Source organism: Siphateles boraxobius, unplaced genomic scaffold, assembly GCF_051911475.1.
Source record: "Siphateles boraxobius isolate OS27281-9 unplaced genomic scaffold, OSU_SipBor_1 6, whole genome shotgun sequence".
Taxonomy (NCBI): Eukaryota; Metazoa; Chordata; class Actinopteri; order Cypriniformes; family Leuciscidae; genus Siphateles; species Siphateles boraxobius.
The window spans coordinates 30,935,777-30,959,868 of record NW_027509186.1 but is presented as its reverse complement, the minus strand read 5'-3'; the positions used below and the strand labels follow the sequence as shown (position 1 = coordinate 30,959,868).

Sequence of the window (24,092 nt, the reverse complement as noted above, 5' to 3'; positions counted from 1 at the left end):
TTATCTTTTAGTAAAGTATTTAATTAATAATTCAGTCAAACTGCATGGTTTGGTTTGTAAATGTTTTAAAAGTGCCTATGTGATTTTAACATGCCTGAATGCATCCTCGTTCCCTCGATTTTGACAGAGGGAGCGAGTCTACTTCATATGTATACTTCAGGCAGTTCCATATACCACTATGCAACACGATTGTAACATCACTACAGATCTCGTCTAATCACCACCACCAAAAACAACTCTATGATATATTAATTAGATTTTTTTTATATAAAACAACCCAAACACACCTATATACATTTGGATACTGCATTAAACTAATTCTTAAAGGGAAAACAAATGTAAAAAAAATCAACTCCATAGCTGATTCCAAGTGATCAAGGGCTTAGGACGTTCCAGTTCAGCCCATTGCAGTTACTGCCAGTTTGGGCTCTCGTGCAACGTAAGCAATGACGCACATCCGAGTGAACGAGACGGAGGGAAGTAAGCGAGTTAAGGGCATGTCAATTTTGGACTGGAACGCAGCCTATATTCCATGTAAAATCATCCAGAGTTTGTTGTCTGACCAATAAAGTCTTTGGATGGTGCCTCTCAGAAGCAGTATATTGCTTAATACTGACCTCTATTGGCTCGATTGAGCATTATTTTCTTTACATTACATACATGTCAAAGAAAAAAAAAGTATGTATAAATATAATCTACATATACGGAAAGCACTTAACACACACAGTAAGCGTTTAAGGGATCTTTTGCATTCTGTAGGTGAACATCATGTCAATCTAACATACAGTAAATATACACAAATAAACAATGATTCAAGCTCAACAAATTCACATTTTGGATTTGATAATTTCTGTTGCTCTGGTTTTCCAAATGTTTTTCATGTGTAATGTCTGTAATGTTATGCCACCTTGGATGCAGCACACTTTCTTTCTGAGGTGTCGAAAATATGAATAGGCCTATCAGCGGTTACTACAAGTGACAAATGTCCTATTGAAATATTGAAAATGTGCCAAAATGTAAATACATTACAGCTTTGTTGTTAAGCAACACTATCAAATCAGTACAGTTTATGTGATGCTGCAAGGCTCACATCTCCTTTAATATAAACACGAATTACTCACAAAATGGTTTAACACACTATTTTGTAGATGTTCATTGCAATCATTAGATTATAACATTACAAAGAAACAACCCTTAAGTCTGAGCCAGAGTGGTTTCAGCATCTCAAACATGTACAGTATGCACAATACTTAAACAAATACCCTAACAGAAACGTCAAAAGTGACAATGCCAAATTGTTTGCTACATGTCTATGTTTTGTGGCCTTTGCATGCCACTGTGACATGATGCAATCATGACTTCCAAACAGCCTTTATTGTGATTTCTGTGTATACTTGTATTTTGAACCCTGAGCTCTATAAACTCTTTGTTTATGTGTACATTCTTTTACTACAACATGAGATAAGTGCTTTCTGAACTCACTTGAGAGGTTTCATCACTTTCTAAGGGTCTTCTTTTTGTTGAGTATATTTTACGTTTTTTATTTTATTTTTTATTTTTTTTTACATTTTTTGGAGCCAAATGGTTTTGTGGGATGGGTTTTTTCACCATTAAACTTACAGACAAACTGAACTTTCTATATGATACAAATTATTTTATAAGTGCAGCAACAATACTGACCAAAAGGAAACATAATTGGGACATAGTTGCATTCATCGTGGTATATGAAACGTTTAACTAAAATTGCATGAATGTCCAAACACTCACACCTTTATATATAAAATGTCTATATGGAGAGAAGTGTGCGTACATTATAATATGTGAATGAAGAACCAAGTGACACTGAGAAATGGACACATTTTAAAATATAATAAAATAGAAAACAATTATTCACATGAAGACCATGTGAAGTCACAGAGCGGGGTCATCGAGTGCTGAGGCACATGAAAAGTTGCCAATGCTCAGCTGATACCCACATGGTAAAATATACATATATATATTTTAAAATATATTTTCACATATATTTCACATTTGAAGAAAAACGTTATTTTTCTATAACACATATGAACATTGAATAAAAATCAGTAAGGAACATAGTTTATAATGTAAAACAAAAATTACAACATTACAAATATACATATATATATATAAAAATATTCTTTCAAGCAGTGAATTTCCCCGTTTTGGACACATTTGGCTTTCCATGGTTGAGCAGTTGCATGCAAGCCTCACATCACCAATACAATGCTAAGCATCACATGCCGCTGCTGGACTCTGGAGTAGTGGAAACATGTTATATGGAGTGACAAATCACGCTTCTTTGTTTGGCAGTCTGATGGATGAATCTGGTTTGGGCAGATGCCAAGGGAACGTTACCTGCCTGACTTCATTGTGCCAACTGTAAAGTTTGGTGGAGGGGGAACAATGGTATGATACTAGTTTTTCCAGGGGTAGGCCCATTACTTCCAGTGAAAGGAAATCTTAATGCTTCAACATACAAAGACATTTTGGACAATGCTATGCTTCCAAATTTGTGGTAAGAGTTTGGGGAAGGCCCTTTTCTATTCCAACATGACTGTGCACCAGTGCACAAAGCAAACTCCGCAAAGACATGGTTGGATGAGTTTGGTGTGGAAGAACTTCACTGACCCGCACAGAGCCCAGACTTAAACCCCATCAAACATGTTTAGGATGCAATGGATTCGAGATTGCCTTCTTGTCCAACATCAGTGCCTGACCTCACAAATTTTATACTGGATGAATGGGCAAATAAGCAAAGCTGTTATGACTGCAAACAGGGGACCAACATAATGTAGATTGAATACAATATCATTACAGTCCATATTGGTGTCAGGTTTCCCAATATTTATGCCCATATATATATACAGGTCCTTCTCAAAAAATTTGCATATTGTGAAGTTCATTATTAGCCATAATGTATTGATAAAAATTAAACTTTCATATATTTTAGATTCATTGCACACCAACTGAAATATTTCAGGTCTTTTATTGTTTTAATACTGATGATTTTGGCATACAGCTCATGAAAACCCAAAATTTCTATCTAAAAAAATTAGCATATTTCATCTGACCAATAAAAGAAGTGTTTTTAATACAAAAACCTTCAAATAATTATGTTCAGTTATGCACTCAATAACTCCGCCATGGACGGTCCCAAGCCCGGTCTGAGAAAGGAGGAGGATTAGGCGTGGGGCTAGCAACCCCACCCTGTAGAAAACCTTTTGCTACAGAAACTCAAACAAAAGAAACAGGCAGGTCCGCCTTAGGGAGAGATGGGTCTTCGTCAAGAGAAAGTATGACGCTGTGCAGTGAAAGCCGACGTAAACTGGAAGCTGCAGGGCCGATCTCCCTTCTCTCAGCCAGGGCAATCAACATCGGTACATGGAACGTGAGGACCATGTACGAAGCAGGGAAGACAGCGCAAGTGGCAGCAGAGATGCGGAGCTACAACCTCACCCTGCTTGGAATCAGCGAATCTCGATGGACGCAGTCCAGTCAGAGGAGGCTGATCACTGGCGAGATGCTGCTGTACTCGGGACATAAGGAGGATAACGCCCCCCACACACAAGGAGTAGCGCTGATGTTGTCGAGAACAGCACAGCGAGCACTCACTGGATGGGAAGCCCATGGCCCAAGGATCATTACAGCATCTTTCCGAACGAAGAAGAAGAAGATCACCATGAATGTTGTGCGGTGCTATGCACCCACCAATGACAGTGAGGAGGGAGACAAGGAGCAGTTATATAGCAGATTGCAGTCCATCCTGGAGAGCTACCCAGAGAAAGATGTCACCATCCTGATGGGGGATTTTAATGCCAAGGTGGGGAAGGATAACATCGGGTATAAGGAAGTGATGGGAAGACATGGACTTGGTGACATGAATGAAAATGGTGAGAGGTTTGCAGATCTGTGTGCTCTCAATAACCTGGTGATCGGCGGCAGTGTCTTCGCACATAGGAGGATACACAAGGCAACTTGGGTGTCACCGGACGGCTCCACCGAGAACCAGATAGACCACATCTGCATCGCCAGGAAATTCAGAAGATCACTACAGGATGTGAGAGTGAGGCGAGGAGCGGATGTCGCATCAGACCACCACCCGTAGTGGCAAAACTGAAGCTGCAGTTGAAGAAGGGGTGGATGGGAATTACAGCACAGAGGCACAAGTACAACACCTGCTTTCTGAGGGACACACACAAGCTGGAGGAATTTAGAGTGGCCTTGAGCAACAGGTTCCAAATACTGCAAGAACTAGAAGAGGAGGAGGATACAGTGGATGGCAGATGGAAGAGAGTGAAAGAAACCATAACAACAACATGCAGGGATGTCCTTGGACCCCTGAAATACCAGCATAAGGAGTGGTTGTCGACAGAGACATTGAGGAAGATTCAGGGAAGGAAAGAGAAGAAAGCAGCCCTCAACAACAGCAGAACAAGAGCGGAAAAGGCCAAGGCACAAGATGATTTCACAGCTGCCAACAAAGAGGTGAAGAAGCGTATTAGAACCGACAAGCGGAACTATGTTGATGGTCTGGCAGCCGAAGCAGAAAAAGCAGAAAGAAATGGCAACATGAAGATCTGCATTCCATCACAAAGATGCTGTCAGAGAAGTTCTGCAAGCCAGTTAGGCCGGTGAAGGACAAGGAGGGAAAGATATTGAAGGGAGAGGAACAACAAATGGACAGATGGAGGGAACACTTCGAAGAACTGTTGAAAAGACAAATGCCAGCAAACCCGCCAACCATCAATCCAGCAGCAGAGGATCTACCAATAGACTGCAGTGCGCCCACCAGAGAAGAGATCCGCAAGGCAGTAGGCCAGCAGAGGAATGGCAAGGCAGCAGGTCCAGACAGCATACCAGCAGAAGCATTAAAGGCGGACCTGGAAACAATGGTAGAGATACTGTTCCCGTTGTTCAAGAAAATCTGGGAGGAGGAACAGGTGCCCACGGAGTGCAAGGAGGGATACATTATAAAGCTACCTAAGAAAGGCGACCTCAGCAAGTGTGACAACTACCGAGGGATTACGCTACTGTCCATTCCAGGGAAAGTGTTCAATAGGATCATCCTGAATAGAATGAAGGACCAGGTGGACACTCAACTCCGTGAACGGCAGGCAGGCTTCCGGAAAGACAGATCCTGTACGGATCAGATAGCCACCCTGCGTATCATTGTTAGGCAGTCACTGGAGTGGAACTCTTCCCTCTACATCATCTTCATAGACTACGAGAAGGCTTTTGACAGCATGGATAGGAGTGCCCTTTGGAACCTTCTCCGGCACTATGGTGTGCCAGCCAAGATTGTTAACATCATCCAAAACTCGTACGACGGTATGATCAGCAGAGTGGTCCATGGAGGGAAGCTTACGGAGACCTTCGAAGTGAGAACCGGGGTTTGTCAGGGATGCCTGCTCTCTCCCTTTCTCTTCTTGCTAGCCATCGATTGGATAATGAAGATTACAATGGCACATACAAGAACAGGAATCCAGTGGACACCCTTCACACAACTCAACGACCTGGACTTTGCGGATGATTTGGCCTTGATATCCCACACCCGACAGCAGATGCAGGAGAAGACAAACAGCACAGCTGCCACCTCCGATCAAGTAGGTCTGAACATCAACAAGCAGAAGACAAAGATCCTCAAGGTAAATAACACCAACAACGACCCAGTCCAGTTGGATGGAGAGGCGCTAGAAGAAGTGAAGGCCTTCACCTACCTGGGCAGTGTCATCGACAAGCAGGGCGGAACAGACGCTGACATCAAGGCACGAATATGTAAAGCAAGAGCAGCCTTCCTACAGCTGAGGAACATCTGGAGCTCGAAGGAACTGGGTCTAAGGACAAAGGTCAGGCTGTTCAACACCAATGTCAAGGCGGTCCTTCTCTATGGTGCAGAGACATGGAGGACAACAGTGGCGACAATGAAGAAAGCTCAGACCTTCATCAACTCCTGTCTGCGAAGAATCCTCCAGATCCGCTGGCCAAACACCATCAGCAACCAGGACCTTTGGCAGAGAACCAATCAGCTTCCTGCAGAAGATGAGATCCTGAAACGACGCTGGAGATGGATTGGCCACACGCTCCGCAAACCAGCTTCCAACATCACCAGGCAAGCGCTCACCTGGAATCCCCAAGGCAAAAGGAAGAGAGGAAGGCCAAGAAATACGTGGCGCCGAGATCTGGCTGCTGATACCAAAGAACTTGGATACACCTGGAGCCAGCTGGAGAGAAAAGCCCAAGACAAGGATGCCTGGAGAGCTCTTGTTGGCAGCCTATGCCCCAGGAGGGGTAGCAGGCATAAGTAAAGTAAGTATGCACTCAATGCTTGGTCGAGAATCCTTTTGCAGAAATGACTGATTCAATGCGTCGTGGCATGGAGACAATCAGCCTGTGGCACTGCTGAGGTGTTATGGAGGCCCAGGATGCTTCGATAGCGGCCTTAAGCTCATCCAGAGTGTTGGGTCTTGCGTCTCTCAACTTTCTCTTCACAATATCCCACAGATTCTCTATGGGATTCAGGTCAGGAGAGTTGGCAGGCCAATTGAGCACAGTAATACCATGGTCAGTAAACCATTTACCAGTGGTTTTGGCACTGTGAGCAGGTGCCAGGTCGTGCTGAAAAATGAAATCTTCATCTCCATAAAGCTTTTCAGCAGATGGAAGCATGAAGTGCTCCAAAATCTCCTGATAGCTAGCTGCATTGACCCTGCCCTTGATAAAACACAGTGGACCAACACCAGCAGTTGACATGGCACCCAAGACCATCACTGACTGTGGGTACTTGACACTGGACTTCAGGCATTTTGGCATTTCCTTCTCCCCAGTCTTCCTCCAGACTCTGGCACCTTGATTTCTGAATGACATGTAAAATTAGCTTTCATCCGAAAAAAGTACTTTGGACCACTGAGCAACAGTCCAGTGCTGCTTCTCTGTAGCCCAGGCCAGGTGCTTCTGCCGCTGTTTCTGGTTCAAAAGTGACTTGACCTGGGGAATGCGGCACCTGTAGCCCATTTCCTGCACACGCCTGTGCACGGTGGCTCTGGATGTTTCTACTCCAGACTCAGTCCACTGCTTCCGCAGGTCCCCCAAGGTCTGGAATCGGTCCTTTTACACAATCTTCCTCAGGGTCCGGTCACCTCTTCTCGTTATGCAGCGTTTTTTGTCACACTTTTTCCTTCCCACTGAGGTGCCTTGATACAGCACTCTGTAATAATGAACTTTATCACAATATGCTATTTTTTTGTGAAGGACCTGTGTGTGTGTATATATATATATATATATATATATATATATATATATATATATATATATATATATATATATATATATATATATATATATATATATATATATATATATAGTCATGACAACCAGGACATAAGCCTACAAATCGTCCTGATTAATTGTCTCACTACTTGCTAGATGAGCAACTTGATGGGGAAGAGATGAGAAACTGTTCTGACCAATTCACTCTTACTATTCAAAGCAGAAAGATAACTTGTTGGTTGAGGTAAATTGAATTGGTTTATCAAGAGCTTTCTTCAGTTATCTAACCCAAAGTAAACACACAGTAGCTATGGCTCCTTATGTTGCCTTGATAGATATATTTTTTGCCCAGTAAGTATTTTTTTCTTATCATGTGGACATGTTTTTCTGCCACACCCCTTTTAGGCAGGGTTGCCAATTGTCCCGTATTAGCCGGAACGTCCCTTATATTGGGCCTAATTGATTTTTCCCATACATGACCTCTCTTGTCCTGCTCATTGAATCTGATTAAGTGGCCGTTATTTGTTATTTTAAATGTAGACAAGCGACAAGCGTTCTCAAACTGAAAGTTCAGCATTAATCTAAAATAGAAAGCTTTTCTAATATTAAAATGTCTTTACTGTCACTGTCACATGCAAATTTAATGCATTATTTTTTTTTTATTCTTGCTTACCCCAAACTATTAAACTGTAGTGTATAATGCTACAAAACATTCAGTGATTCGTGTGTATGTGACATTTATTTCTATGACGTTAAAATTATTTTTAGGATTAAGTTGTGTAAATAGGTTAATAACAAATGTAAACAAATAAAACAAATAAAATAAATAAATAAAATAACAAATAAAAACAAATGTGTTTATAGCCTATCTGAGACCCTAACAGACAATTAGCTGCGTGGTACAGTACAAATATTTTGAGTGTCACTTATTTTCCTATGAAGAACAACGATTGTCTCTTATTTCCCTTTTCTAAAATTGTATAAACAGGAAGGAGGCCGCACTATGCATACATTTTTTTATTTGCACAAACGCGTTTCGGCGCGTGCCTTCTTCAGTTTGTGCAAATAAAACAATTTATGCATAGTGCGGCCTCTTTCCTGTTTATATATTTTAATCATCAGGCCAGCATTCTTAAAGTATTAAGTTTAATCATTGAGTGAAGCCTGCTCCAATTTCCATTCATACCTTTTCTAAAATTGGCAACCCTACTGTACGTGCAGGCCATGCTCATTGCTCATCAATGGCCTCTGTTCTCAATGCACATTGTTTTGTATAGCTGTGTCACCATACTGCAAAACAACCACTAGTTCCCTGTTTACCACAGCCTGTTATACAACCTTTGTGCTGTCACAGTGTGTATGTGCGTCAAACCCTATCTTTCCTTGAACTTAAACCGCTAAAATCAAGATTAAAGGTCCGAATAAACGGATCAATGCATGCAGGGCAGAGTCCTTTAACAGTATATATACTGATGGGTAGTGCTGTCAACTTTTAAAAAATTGCATGAGCTTTACTTTAAGACAAATACAGGCTTAAGGGAAAATTCTACGAATATTATATTTAAAAAAAAAATATTAGTAAAGACTGTAAGGCAATATGCAGGCTTTTAGAAACTGTGGTTTGTGTGCTAGTGGGAATCTTCTTAAAGGTCGGACCGACTTCCTGGTTGCCCGGAGAAACATGTCTGTGCTGCGTCTCAGCGCTGCGTGCGTTCAACTTCTCAAGTAAGTTGTCGTGCAATTTTATTTAAAAAATTTTGTTGTTGCGATTTTAATGTCGTGGTGGATATGCGTGTCAGGGTGTTATTTTAATTGTTGGTCCTATGCTCAATCTAATGTATTTTGTTATATTCAAAGGGACAAGACCAATGTGTTCTGCAGCAGCCCCGTTCATCAGCGTCTCCTGCGCCTGCCGGAGGTTGTCCGATCCAAAGCAGTTGCGTTCAGTATCAGCAGCGGCCTCTGTGCGGTTCCTTTCACACAGGTAACTAATGTGTAAACATGCTTAAATTTTGCATTTACGCCATAGACACTGAGCAATTGACAAACTTGTAAAACGCACATATGGAGAGGCGAGCGTTGAGAGCATGGGATAGTTACGTGAATTCAGGTTGATTGGGACACTTTTTCCAGTCCCAATCGCCCTGAATTCACCACTACCTAAAAATTAAAATTTTGACATTCAATCACCCTCAAGTTGTTCCAAACCTGTATTAGTTTATTTTTTCTGCTGAACACAAAAGAATGTTTTTTTTTTTAAGAATGTTGGTAATCAAACACTTAATGAGCCCCATTTACTTCCATAGCAATTTTTCCCTGTAAGTCAATGGCTACAGTCAGCTGTTACCAACATTCTTTAAAATATATTATTTTATGTTCAACAGAAGAAAGAAACTCGTACAGATTTGGAACAACATGAGTGTGTGTAAATGATGACATAATTAAAATTTCTGGGTGAACTATCCCTTTAATGACTCTCTACTTTTTAATAATTGTTGCCAAATCATATGGTTTTCTTATTGACTGCTGCCTCTTTGTAATTGGTTTGATTTAAGCATAACAAAATAGTACATTTGAAATCTTGTAAAAGTTTATAAAGGGACATTTTAATCAAATAATACTGCCCTAGCTGTGTGCTTTATTATATATTTAGGATTTACATATTCATCTTTCCCTGAGTATACCACTTTTTAAAACAAAACGTAGTACATTATGAAATTCGTGGTTATGCGAGAGTTAATTCAGCAACCTCTCTGACTCAGTTTTATGTGTTGTTGATTGATAAAAAGAATCTGCTCAAAAGAGGCATTTGTCTCGGAGCTTGTCACACTGTATATTTCTGATTCATTGAAAAGAACCAACTCAAGAGTCATTTACAAAAATCGAAAAAAGAGTTCCCGATCTTACTCTTGACCATTATGGCAAGTGTAATGAAATGCATCCCTTTTTCCTCCAGCAGGTTGAAAACCTCTCACATGAATCCCTGATTCGTCGGGCCTCTTGTCTGGTCACAGACAGTGCCAACACATACCTCTCTCAGACAACGCTGGCCCTTGTGGATGCCCACACACAATATGCAAAGGTAATACTTATAAACACTGCATTTTAAAACTATAGGCTAGTCCACTCAGTAAAACTTCACAATGTGGAGACTTGATTGATGTCTAAAATATTGTTTGAACTTTTCTCAGGCACTACATACACTCATTGCCCTTCAGAAGCGATACATTACCTCAATAGGAAAACTGACCCCTGCTGAGGAGGACAGCATTTGGCAGGTGATCATTGGCCAGCGAGTAGAGGTAAATTCTGTTCCTTTAAATGTTTGTTTACATTTTGTAGAACAAGGTCTGCTTTCGTTTATCTAAGTGTTGTTTACTTTTTGCAACAACATGAATAATGATTATTAAGACTGATTAGCAGACCTTATTGATATCTGAAGTAGTTCTATCTAACTGAAGAGGACTTCATTTCAGAGCTTTCACAATGTTTCTCTCTTTTGTCAGGTTAGTGATAGATTGGAAGAATGTAAACGCTTTGAGTCAAACTGGATGAATGCCATCCACATCTGTGAGTTGTCAGCAGAAGCAGCCTACAATTCAGGTATGTTTATCAATTGGCCTTATTTATTACAATCCATTAAAAAAGCACTACTTGTATGAGATTGATCCAGGCTGTGAATTGATTAAATCCTGATATTTTTACAGGGGCCGAGCATGCATGCACAGCTACAAAGACTAACCTGCAGGTGGCACAGTCCAAAGTGGAGGAGATTAGAAAGATCTCAAGAGAAGCAAAGAAAAAACTGGCTGAGACTAAAGCAGAAGAAATCCAGAGAATGGCTGAATATGTGTCCAGCATTGACATTAATGACCTGGAAGATATTCCAGAGGCCTACCTTCGTGAGGACTAGAACAAATACAAATGTTCTTACATTTGCAATTCTGTAGCAAGCAGTGAATCACTCAATGAGTATGACTGAATCCAGAATGCAACTTGAAATGAATTTGCATTTTGCAATGAATATTGGTTATGGAATTAAAAAGTCCTGATTTTAAAGGCCTCATTTAATCCATATATGTGTTCATAACAATAGAACAGGTTAAAGTCTAACAAATGTAATTTATTTAAAATAACTTGTATTACCTATTAAAGTTGTTAACACAGCTTGTAAGATCCATAGATTGCTTTGGAAATAACATTTGTTTTGGTATTTGTATATATGTATATATTTTCATATTGTTTATTTTTTTGATGCAATTACATGATGAGTTAATGCAACATTGAAATTATATCACAGGATGATGTGATATTACAATGTATTTCTACAAAGTTGCAATCAATCTGTTTTATATTTTTAAGAGATCACCTGCTATTTATTATCTTAATAAATTGAAATTTATTCAGAACAGTTTTTGCTAAATGTTTGAATTCCATTCAATGGAACTGAATTATGGTGCCCTGCTGTTTGACAGTGAATTGATTTGTACATTTATAATATGTTGTCTCATTCAAACAAACTTGTTTAATGACATTATCATTTATTATAATTATCATGTGTTTTATCATAAAATTACAGTTTAAAGATGCTTTAATTTAGCGAGTTTCATGTTGAAGTTTAAAGTTTTAACCAACAGAGGGTGATGGCATGCTTTATTATGGAAAAGAATGTTTGGGAGAATGATGTCAGGAATAAACATTGTTTAGACTAAAATAATATTTTAGTCTAATAACACTACAGGAGTCTGTTCATTAACTTTAATAAAGATGTTGAAGGGATAGTACACTAAAAATGGATCAGAATTCTAAAATCATTTACTATTGAGTTTGTTTTTTTCTTGTTTTGGACACAAAAATGTAAGTTATGCTGAATGAAAATCTCAATTATTCACTTTCATTGCATTATTTGCCCATATAATAAAATCAACGTTGACTGAGACTATCTTTCAGACTAAAAAGTTTATCTTTTTATTTCACACTGATACAACATTTATTTAATACAGGTTCTTCAAACTGATGTTCCATTCAGTATCAGCGTATATTCCAGCACAGTGATGTTTCTTTCCTACCGACATATTCATTGATACTAATCATTCAATGGATATTTCACCCAAAAATGAAACCTTTGTCATTGCTTGCTCACCCTCAAGTTGTTCCAAACCTGTATGAGTTTCTTTCTTCTGTTGAATACAAAAGAAGATATTTTAAAGAATGTTGGAAACCAGACAGTTGGCGGCACCCTGATCTTTCATAGCAGGAAAAAATTACTAAGGAAGGCAATGGGCGCTGTCAACTTTTTGATAAACAACATTCTTTAAAATATCTTCTTTTATGTTCAACAGAAGAAAGAAACACATAAAGGTTTGGAACAACTTGAGGGTAAGTAATGACACAATTTTAATTTCTTTGTGAACTATCCCTTTAAGGCTTAATGGCCTGTATTTATTACTGAGAATTCAAAGTTTTCGACCTTTACGAACTTCCCCTCTAACACTTTATAATAACTACATTTAAAAACAAACTTTCAATGCTACATTTTTTAATGTTCTGTAGATCGTTAGAAATTATTTAAATATTGCTTAAAATGTAGGCTAATCAAATTCGATATGTCTCTTCTCCACGATTCACGAACTCCACGAAAATATTGTCTGTATGTATCTAGATCCAGAAGTCTTTGCATTGGAGTAACATGTTACATTCAGAAGATCGAGGACCAATAAAAAATGATTGATTGGTGTAGGCTAAATGGCACCACTCAGCTGGGGATTTATCACTATTGGAAGACATAAATAAAACACAAGGATCATGGAAAGCGTGCCCAGCATGGCTCACTCTTTAATCTGAGTGAACTGGGCGACATCTTCCAGCACCCCATTGAGCCAAGCAATTCCAATATGTCCAGTTTTGCAATGTTACAAAAAAAAAGTTTTGTAATGTTACAAGTAACATTTGAGCAAATGTATTCCAGCACGACCAAATGAAGTTGAAGAAGACAACGCTAATGCATAGCGTGTAGTAACTATTGAATATCTATATCAATTAGAGGAGCTTTAAAATACCCTAAAGATATTCCGGGACACTGTTTAGCTTTTTAACTTTGCGCAGCCTTGTTTTTCCTATTAATTCGAAGCTGTTGCTATAATAATTCCATCAATCATTTGTCTCTGAACGAGTGTAAATGGTAACTGCATTGCAAGCAATGCCCTGCGTTTTTGGCTGCTTGGCGGCCACGCGCGGTTCGGCTGCTGTGTGTGTGTGTGTGTGTGTGTGTGTGTGTGTGTGTGTGTGTGTGTGGATCAGACAGCGAGGAGGAACTCACTACTGCAGTCAGAAACCATGGCAGAGGAAGTAAGACACATCTTTGGGAATAGCACGTTTTTCAATGGGCTTTTACCCCTCCTCGGACTTCTGTTGAGCGTATGCACCGGTGGGTAGCCTACTTTATATTTTCCAGGATGATAAAAAGTCATCTTGACTTAGACTTACCTTAAAGTTTAACATGCAAGTTTTGCGGTGATACGAAGTTTACCCAGCGAGCTTATTGGATCGGATGTCTGCGATAGTATGCCCATGTGTAATAATGCTCCGTTAGTTAAAGTTAAAATTAACTGGTATTAAACTAACAATAATAAGCTGTTCATTTTATTTTCAGACATTTTTTTTTACCTTAAGAAGCTTGGGTTTATGAAACTGTGATTTATTAGTCTATACAAGCAAAGCGTGTGTCCTGATGTTAATTTCTTTAAAACACTTTCATTTGCATTTAATTTCTTTGGAGTCCTTTTAAAATGATTTATTAAATAAGTTTTTGGAAATTAATGCATGATGTAAAATCAGTTTATAGTTTTTTTAGCCTATATATTGCAAATATTTCAAAACTTCACATTATTAGACTTTTAGTTAATAGCAATGACTTTAAATTACTTCAAAGATGCATTCAATAATTGTTTGTCTAATTCGTTTTTTTAGACACATTTTGTTATAAATTAATTTTTATTTGTCCACGTCTCTCTCTTTTGAAAGCAATATTACTATCATATTAATATTCAAAATAAAATGTACAATCACAATAAACAGCACTGCTATGTGGAAACAGGTAGTAAACAAACTTAATGCATCCAGGGTGGTAGGTGTCAGTATGAAGTTCAAAACGACTGGTAGCATATTATGGAGAACTAAACATAAACAAAAACTTACTAAGGCTCAGTTCGCATACGTATGCACTTTTCTATGTCACTTTGTAAATAGTGTGAGTATTTTGTTCACACTGAAAATTCCAAAAAAAGAAAGCACACTTCAAATACCTGCTTGATGCATGTAATTAACAGAAAAATGAACACTTCTTGCTCTTAACTGTTGCAGCTTTCCTTACATAAAAGAATGCTATAGGGGGTATCAGACTCCTGGATGACAAAATAACCTTCTCAAATTCATACACGCTTGATGGAAGAGTCAAGAGTAGTAGGTCATTTGGGACACATCTTCTATGTTCAGAGAAGTTTCAGATTTGTTTGTTTCATGTAAGTTTTGCTGAAACACACAGAATGATGAACTTGAATGGAATGGTTGTAAAGTGTTTGAGTAAATGGTGAAGAATAAGTGAAAGGTTGGGTGTGTTTAGGCAAGGGGGTGGAGGGCATACTTTAGTGCCTGAAAGCAAAAGGACTGAAGGCGCAGAGTCTGGACATATTGACCTGTTATTTGGCACTCTGCCAGTGGGCCCTTCCACTTTTGTAGCCTTAAATATTAGGTTAAAATAGGAGAAACAGTCTGCCTGCCCCTTAGTAAAACACTGCAAGAGGAAGTGGTACTGTATGTCACACAGAATGACTATAATCATGTCGTTTGTAGCCCAATGGGAAGGGTGGAAAAATGGATGCAGCAAGCAACTTTAAGCATAAATAAAGCGTTTGCTAAATGGTAGGTTTAGATCATGGGTCTTGGTAGTTCACTTTGACAGACTAGATGCTAATGTTGAATCTGCATCTATTGCATCTTACTGTATCTTTAAGTCAGCATTTCTACTAACTTAAAGATGCAGTAAGATGTACTATATGCAGATTCAACTTAGCATAATAGTCTGTCAAAGCAAACTAGCATGACTTAACCCTATAGAAAATGCTTTATTTGTGCTTGCTGCATCCATTTTCACACCCTTCCCATTAGCGATTTCTGTGAAACACTGTTGAAAGTGGATCGGACCGAGTACCACAACACACTTGCAGCCAATCTGCAGTAAGGGGCGTGTCCACTCATGATGAGGGAGGAGAGAGAGTGAACAAGAGGGAGATTTGAACAAAGACTATAGAAAGAGAGATGGCTGAGAGACATTACTAAAGAGAAAAGGTCAGAGAAATATCACTGGAAATAAGGGTTTTGATCAGGAAAGAGCTTTGGGACCCTTGTTAATATTAGAAAAGCTTTCCAGCGCTGGAGAGACTGAAGCAGGAAGGCCTGAAAACGGATGCCAAGGTTGCGATGTTTCATGCTCCATATGTGAGTAACTTTGGTTTTGCTGTGTTTCACAGAAACAAGATATGCTGCTGTTGTAATGTTAGCTATAGTAGCTGGACAGTTTTGAGTGTCATTGTTTGTCTGGAGCTGGTGTGCTGCTGGCAACTAACAACCAACTCTCAGAAATCACTTACTGCACCTTTAAGCAATAAGGAACATTAATGAATGTAGAATTAACAGTTACCAGACTATATCACAGACTATATCACTGGATTGAATTTAGTTTACGTAAATTTTTGTTGACAATTTCAAGGGATTCTGAAACTTTTTGTGTGTGTTTTTTTAATATATCAGCTTGGTCAATTTATAACAATTTATTACAATTTACAGCCTTACATTTATAAAAATACAATGATTAGAGTAGAATTATACCACAAATAAGTACACTATTTGTTCTTTCAATTTCAACAGTTTTGCTTGGGTAGATGAATCCTTTTAGACGATGAATGTCTTTTCATGCATGAATCATAAATCCCACGAGTATGCAATTTGAAAAGAGAATGAGACTTGAGGCTTTGTCAAATCATTTACCTCACGTGTCTTTCTGTATTGTGCAAAGTGATTTCATAGGGTCATTTGAAGTATACATTTAGTAGACAGGCCATTCACTGCAGTCACTGTCGGCAAATGACATGCAGGCTAATCCAGGGTCACGTAAGGACCACACACACACACACACACACACACACACACACACACACACACACACACACACACACACACACACACACACACACACACACACACACACACACACACACACACACACACACACACACACACACACACACACAGAGAGGGTGTCTGTGATAGCCTCTCTGCTGTAGATTGAGAGAGATCTATGTTATAGAAATGCAGTCAGCAAGAGTCACCCTGACTGGGCAAATTAGACCAAGGTGAAAGCAATGCAAGCTCAGCTCCTTCATTATGCAGGTGATGCATCACCAAAAAAAATATAGGTTAGCCTATGTTATTTCATTGCTGCATGCTAAATGGGTAAGCCAGAGTGTGATTTCGGATAATTGGGTTTTTTTTGTTGGCTTCCCTCTCGAAAAGACAGGCTACTTAAGTTTTTGCTGCTTTGTATAGCACATGACTAATGCATGTCAATAGTGATCCAGAATGCATGCATAGTTTCATGGGCCAATTTAGACGGGCTGACTCTTTGTTATGTGCACCGCATCTTCCAGCCCATCTTTGTACTTCAATTTAATCTCACTTAGCCTACATAACTGCATGCTGAAATCTGACAATCACATTAAAAGATTCTTTTGAAGCAGGTCCATCAGGAAATGACTGTTAGACTTTATTGTGAGCTGAGGCAGGACAGAGGGGGCGCAAGCCATGACCGCAAAGAAGCATTTTGCTGTGAATGTCTTCCATCCTGGAAAGATGTGATAATTAGAGTCTCTGTAACAGGGCTGCTCTCCATTAAACAATGTAATACCGTAACCTTCAGCCCTGGGAAAGTGCTGTTCCCTGTTATGTGCATACTTTGTTGAAAAGAGTAGAATGACTGATTAAAAATCATATTTTTTTAAGTTGGCATTGAATGAAGATTCACATGTAATTAGCAAAAAATTAGCATATCATGAAAAGGGTCTCTAAACGAGCTATTAACCTAATCATCTGAATCAACTAATTAACTCTAAACACCTGCAAAAGATTCCTGAGGCTTTTAAAAACTCCCAGCCTGTTCCATTACTCAAAACCGCAATCATGGGTAAGACTGCCGACCTGACTGCTGTCCAGAAGGCCATCATTGACACCCTCAAGCAAGAGGGTAAGACACAGAAAGAAATTTCTGAACAAATAGGCTGTTCCCAGAGTGCTTATCAAGGCACCTCAGTGGGAAGTCTGTGGGAAGGAAAAAGTTTGGCAAAAAACGCTGCACAACGAGAAGAGGTGACCGGACCCTGAGGAAGATTGTGGAGAAGGACCGATTCCAGACCTTGGGGGACCTGCGGAAGCAGTGGACTGAGTCTGGAGTAGAAACATCCAAAGTCACTGTGCACAGCCGTGTGCAGGAAATGGGCTACAGGTGCCGCATTCCCCAGGTTAAGCCACTTTTGAACCAGAAACAGCGGCAGAAGCACCTGACCTGGGCTACAGAGAAGCAGCACTGGACTGATGCTCAGTGGTCCAAAGTACTTTTTTCGGATGAAAGCAAATGTTGCATGTCATTCGGAAATCAAGGTGCCAGAGTCTGGAGGAAGACTGGGGAGAAGGAAATGCCAAAATGCCTGAAGACCAGTGTCAAGTACCCACAGTCAGTGATGGTCCGGGGTGCCATGTCAGCTGCTGGTGTTGGTCCACTTTGTTTTATCAAGGGCAGGGTCAATGCAGCTAGCTATCAGGAGATTTTGGAGCACTTCATGCTTCCATCTGCTGAAAAGCTTTATGGAGATGAAGATTTCATTTTTCAGCACGACCTGGCACCTGCTCGCAGTGCCAAAACCACTGGTAAATGGTTTACTGACCATGGTATTACTGTGCTCAATTGGCCTGCCAACTCTTCTGACCTGAATCCCATAGAGAATCTGTGGGATATTGTGAAGAGAAAGTTGAGAGACGCAAGACCCAACACTCTGGATGAGCTTGAGGCCGCTATCGAAGCATCCTGGGCCTCCATAACACCTCAGCAGTGCCACAGGCTGATTGCCTCCATGCCACGCCGCATTGAAGCAGTCATTTCTGCAAAAGGATTCCCGACCAAGTATTGAGTGCATAACTGAACATAATTATTTGAAGGTTGACTTTTTTGTATTAAAAACACTTCTTTTATTGGTCGGATGAGATATGCTAATTTTTTGAGATAGGAATTTTGGGTTCTCTTACGAGAGTATCTCTCGTACTGCGTAATATCTTACGCTATGGGGAAAACCTCTTTTCCACTAGATATTGAAGCCAAAAATTATCCTTTAATTTTGATTAATGTAAAACGCTGTGCGGCAGCGTGTGCAGACATAGGCAAGACGGCTCGCGTGCCTATTGGCTGCCCTGCGGCAACAGCAGCAAGCCTATCGAGAGAGGCCCTGCGTGACGTGACATCCAATGGGGGTGCTTCGCGCCCATTTCGTCGCGTCCCGCCAGAATAGGCGTGGCCTTGGCCTATAAATACGCTCGACAGGCTGATACAAACTGATTTTCATCTCTTCAGCGAAGCACTACTGCATCGCTGGATCTGGAGTGAGAAGCCGTGCCGTCTGATAGTAAGCCTTCTGCGGGACGAGCCTTCGAGCCTGAAGCCGCTGGCCTTCACCTCGCCGCCTTCAGCCACCGTACCTGCTACGCTTTCCGGCGTTAATATCCTTTTTCACTGCTAGAGTGTGTGTTCGCCGTCGCGACTCACACTCTCTCTCTCTCTCTCTCTCTCTCTTTATCTAAAAGAGCAGCGTCTTTTTGAAGACGCTTCGTTCCTGTGGAACTATTGCCATGGTGACTCTGAGGACTTGCCTGGCATTTTTTCTCCGAGTCTGCACTCCCGCCCGCTGTAGTGCCGCGCCGCAAAGCGCCGTACTCAGCGGGTCCCCGATCCTTCTCCAGCCGTGAAAGCTCGCCGGTTCGCCTACCAGCTTCACCAGCTTCAATCGAGTCGCTCACTGACGGACAACGGCCGCCGCGCGCCGCCGCTTCCGCCATTAATGACGACGAGATAGCTGCATCTGTAGAGGAGGCCAGCTGCTATATCCCCGCGTTGGACAGTGAGGATTGGGCGAGCTCTGTGGATCTCCCCCTTCTGCCCGCGAGTCGTCAGGGAAACGGGCCAGCATCAAAACCGCGGCTACTTTTCTTTACGTTATAAGAAAGCTACCCCGCCCCCCGTGGGCATGCGTCACCGGCGAAATGAGGAAAGAGTGTATTTTTAGTCCCGCCGAGGCCTGACCAATCTCCATTTCTCAAACACTTCTCAGCTCCTCTTAGTTTGAGCGGCTGAAAATGTCAATATTGCAGCAATGAGCCTGTTGTATAACACGCACGCCTGCAAACAAACGCCAACACACACAAAACTGTGATGACGCTCTATTATGTGGTCGAGTTATTTTAAGCTTTTGTCGTTTTCCCCTGTGGCTCAGTGGCGAAACTTACAGCCATCGCACGGGAGACCCGTGTTTGATCCCAGCTCTCGCAGCAGATAAAATTTAGTCTCGCCGCGGCCAGACTTGCACTGATACTTTTCGCTCGTTCAGTTCCAAGAAAATGTGACTGTTCCAGTGTATTTTGCAGTAAACAAGCCGGTACCATGGCCCGCTTGCCTGCACACAAATGGCGTTTCCACGGCGACCCAGAAAAATCATATAAGCAATGTATTTTCTGGTATTCCGGCCACAGCCGATGGTGTTATGAGTGTAATAAAAATGCCCACAGCCCAGTGTTCATTTCTACACACAAACACAGCCCGCCACAGTGCAGGGCTCGCACATATGAAATCGACTCATGTCAATTGTGCATTAAATGTAGTGAATGTGCCCACAACCCAATGCCCACAAACACTACACACTGCATGTGCCACGTTTTCTGTAAAACGAAACCAACACACATACAGTCAGCTAAGTACCACGGTGTTTAAGTCTCGCCGCGGCCAGACTCCACCGAAACCTCTCGCTCGTTCAGTTCCAAACAATGTGACTGTTCCAGTGTATTTCGCAGTAAACAAGCCGGTACCACAGCCCGCTTGCCTGCACATTAACGCCATTTTTACGGCGACCCAGATAAATCCAATAAAGAGTGTATTTTCTGGTGTCCCGGCCATAGCCGATGGTGTTATGAGTGTTGTAAGAATGCCCACGTCACAGTGCCCATTCCCACACGCAGACACAGCCCGCCACAGTTCAGGGCTAGCACAAATAAAATCGACTCATGTCGATTGTGCAAACGGAGTGAATGTGCCCACGACACAGTGCCCACAAACACTACATAGTGTGTGTCCCACGGTTTCTGTAAAAACGAAACCAACACATATTCAGTCAGCGCAAGCCGACGGTGTTTTCACTGCAGTAAATGTGCCCGCTGTCCCGCGCCCACATTCACTCACAGACACGCTGAACCCTACGGGGTTTGTCCCGCTCGTTCTCTCTCCACAATTTGTCATAGAGAAAGCGAGTGCGAACAGGCTGCCCGCCGTGATCGGCGCGCCCCCCACCTCGCACACTTTAAATACAGTGTTCATGTCTCAGCACACCGAAGCTCTGCAGCCGCCGCTGTGCCGCGGCCAGAGCCCGGATATCATTCTGCCTCTAGCTATCCACGCGAATGCATGGGCAATGCTTCCCGGGGTATCAGAATGGGTGTTGAACACTATAAAGAGAGGCTATTCGCTACAGTTCGCTCGACGTCCCCGCCGTTGCACGGCGTGTGTCGAAACCACGGTGGACAACGAAGTATCTCATCTACTTCGAACCGAAATAGCGAAACTACTGAGCAAAGGGGCCATAGAACCTTTATCTCAGGCTCAGAGCGAAGGGGGTGTATACAGCAGATATTTTCTGGTACCGAAAAAAGACGGGGGTCTCAGACCCATTCTAGATCTGCGACAATTGAACAAAGCGCTTCTGAAACGCAAGTTCAAAATGCTGACAACCAGCAAAATCCTCGCGCACATGCGCCAGGGAGACTGGTTCATGTCAATATATCTGAAAGACGCCTATTTCCAAATATAGATTGCGTCACGTCACAGGCGATTCTTGAGATTCGCCTTCGAGGGCCAGGCATATCAATACACAGTCCTACCGTTCGGCCTGTCCCCAGCACCCCGTATATTCACAAAGTGCATGGACGCGGCTCTCGCACCCCTGAGACTTCAGGGCATGCGAATTTTGAACTACTTGGACGACTGGTTGATTCTAGCTCGATCACGATCAGAGCTCATAGAACACAAGACCGCATTACTCGAGCATCTCGAGAATTTGGGTCTCACAGTCAATTGGGCGAAGAGTTCGCTGTCTCCTAGCCAGAAAATCTCTATTCTGGGAACAGTGATGGACTTGCTGTCTATGACAGCACGTCTGTCGCCGGAGCGAGGACTGAACATTCAGCGCGCCGTGAAATCCTTCCGCCGCGGCTCTATAGTCCCGCTCAAACGGTTTCAGAAAATGCTGGGCCTCATGGCCTCAGCATCCTCAGTACTTCAGCTGGGCCTGCTTCGCATGCGCCCACTGCAGTTATGGCTGAAAGCACGAGTTCCGCCCGGGGCTTGGGCCGCTGGTCTGTTTCGCCTCAGGGTCGACAGGAAATGCGTCTCGGCTCTGAAACCTGGGAAAAAAGCCGACTGGTACCAGTCAGGCGTGAGTCTGGGGACTCCCTCGAGTGTTATGGTGCTGTCCATGGACGCCTCCACCTCGGGATGGGGAGCGCTGCTCGAGGGCAGACCGTTCTTTGGCCAGTGGTCAGAATGGGAGAAGCTCCTACACATAAACTGTCTAGAAATGCTGGCAGTAGACAACGCGCTAAGGCGCTTTTGTCCCCAGATAAAAGGCCGCCACGTCTTAGTCCGGTCGGACAACATGTCAGTGGTGGCGTACATAAATCACCAGGGCGGCGTCAGGTCCCGAAGCCTTTACAGGCTGACGAAACGCCTCCTGGACTGGGCTCAGCACAACCTGCTTTCAATGAAAGCAGCGCATGTGCCTGGTCACCTGAATCTGGGACCAGACAGACTGTCCAGAAACAATGTCCCAGCAGGGGAATGGTCGCTGCACCCGCAGGCGATCCAACTGCTGTGGGAGACATTCGGCAGAGCGCAGGTGGACCTGTTCGCGTCCCAGGAAAACGCTCACTGTCCGAACTTTTTCTCCAAGAGCAGGGATGCGCTGGCCCACGTATGGCCCCGGCGCCCACTCTATGCTTTTCCCCCCGTCTCGCTCCTGCCTCAAGTGCTGGAACGAATCAGGGAAAATGGATGCCCAGTGCTGCTCGTGGCTCCGCTATGGACGAACCAAACCTGGTTCCCAGTCCTGATGCAGCTGACCAGCACTGCCCCGTGGCCGATACCGGTGAGGAGAGACCTCCTCTCTCAGGCAAAGGGCTCGATTTGGTATCCTCGCCCGGAGTTATGGTCCCTACATGTGTGGGCCATCAACGGGTACCCGCTAACCTCCCGGAGGGAGTGTTAAACACGATCACGCAGGCTAGGGCCCCGTCTACTAGACTGCTCTACTCCTCGAAATGGTCAGTGTTCTCTACCTGGTGTCAAGCTCAGGGCTTTTCACCCGTAGACTGCGGGGTTACGGAAGTGCTCTCCTTCCTTCAGGAGCTGCTGGATAAGGGTAGAACCCCGTCCACGCTCAAAGTATACGCGGCGGACATAACGGCGTTTGCAAAACTGACGTCTGGCCAGTCACTGGGGAAAAACGACCTCGTCGTGCGATTCCTCAGCGGAGCTCGGAGGCTGAATCCTTCCAGACCTCCCTCAGTCCCTATGTGGGACCTTTCTACGGTTCTGGAAGCCCTGAAAGGTGCCCCATTTGAGCCAATCCATTTGTCAGACATGAAGCACCTGTCTTTCAAAACGGTATTTCTTGTGGCTCTTGCTTCAATGAAGCGCGTGAGGGACTTACAAGCGGTTTCAGTAAGCGCGTCCTGTATGGAGTTTGGGCCTAATGACTCAAAAGTCATACTCAAACCAACGCCAGGCACGTGCCAAAATCCCTCAACACACCGTTCAGGGCCCAGGTTATTTCCCTGTGCGCCCTCCCGGTGAACAATGAGGAGGCGGATGCTAATCTCCTTTGCCCCGTCAGGGCGCTGAGAGCTTATGTGTCCCGCTCGTCTGTCTTCAGGCAGACCGAGCAGCTCTTTGTTTTGTTTGGCGGACACTCCAAGGGACTGGCCGCATCAAAACAGAGCTTATCCAGATGGATAGTCGATGCCATAGCGCTGGCTTACACTTCTAAGGGCCTTCAGTGTCCTTTGGGTGTCAGAGCGCACTCCACGAGAGGCGTGGCCTCTTCGTGGGCGTGGTCTAGTGGGATTTCCTTGCATGATATCTGTATGGCGGAGGGCTGGGCCTCGCCGTCTACATTTATAAGGTTCTATAACCTAGAGGTTCCCGCCTTACAGGCCAAGCTGCTGTCGGTCTAGAATTCAGTACTATCTGTCCCGCTGCGCCGGCGCAGAATGCTGAGTTTTGATTGAGTATCGCTCACTGATCGATGGAACAGCTCCATGGGTGTTGAATAGCCCGTACTTTTGCCCAGTTCAGGCTGAACGCGTTCACCCTGTCTGCGGGATATACTGTTGACATAACTAGCTCCTATGGGATGCTATTTCATGGGGAATGATGCTGGTAGCCT

General features: G+C 42.8%; 2 protein-coding genes across 3 annotated transcripts in view; both read left to right on the top strand.

Annotated features, from left to right (window-relative positions):
• The first annotated feature begins 8,785 nt into the window (after positions 1 to 8,785).
• Positions 8,786 to 12,025, top strand: diabloa (diablo, IAP-binding mitochondrial protein a). Of its 2 annotated transcripts, none has more exons than XM_077208895.1 (6): positions 8,786 to 9,012; positions 9,145 to 9,271; positions 10,247 to 10,369; positions 10,479 to 10,589; positions 10,794 to 10,890; positions 10,995 to 12,025. In XM_077208895.1, exons 1-6 carry the CDS (start codon positions 8,885 to 8,887, stop codon positions 11,198 to 11,200), a joined length of 792 nt encoding a protein of 263 aa, XP_077065010.1. In that variant the 5' UTR covers positions 8,786 to 8,884; the 3' UTR covers positions 11,201 to 12,025. The 2 variants fall into 2 exon arrangements, with proteins under 2 accessions (XP_077065010.1, XP_077065009.1); XM_077208894.1 differs by having other exon boundaries at positions 10,244 to 10,369.
• A 1,530-nt stretch (positions 12,026 to 13,555) lies between these two features.
• The window catches only part of nectin3a (nectin cell adhesion molecule 3a), a 41,489-nt gene continuing 30,952 nt past the window's right edge, over positions 13,556 to 24,092 (top strand). The window contains exon 1 of the mRNA XM_077207440.1: positions 13,556 to 13,714. Within this exon, the coding sequence (XP_077063555.1) occupies positions 13,624 to 13,714 (91 nt within the window). The 5' untranslated portion in view covers positions 13,556 to 13,623. The remainder of the gene's footprint in view (positions 13,715 to 24,092) is intronic.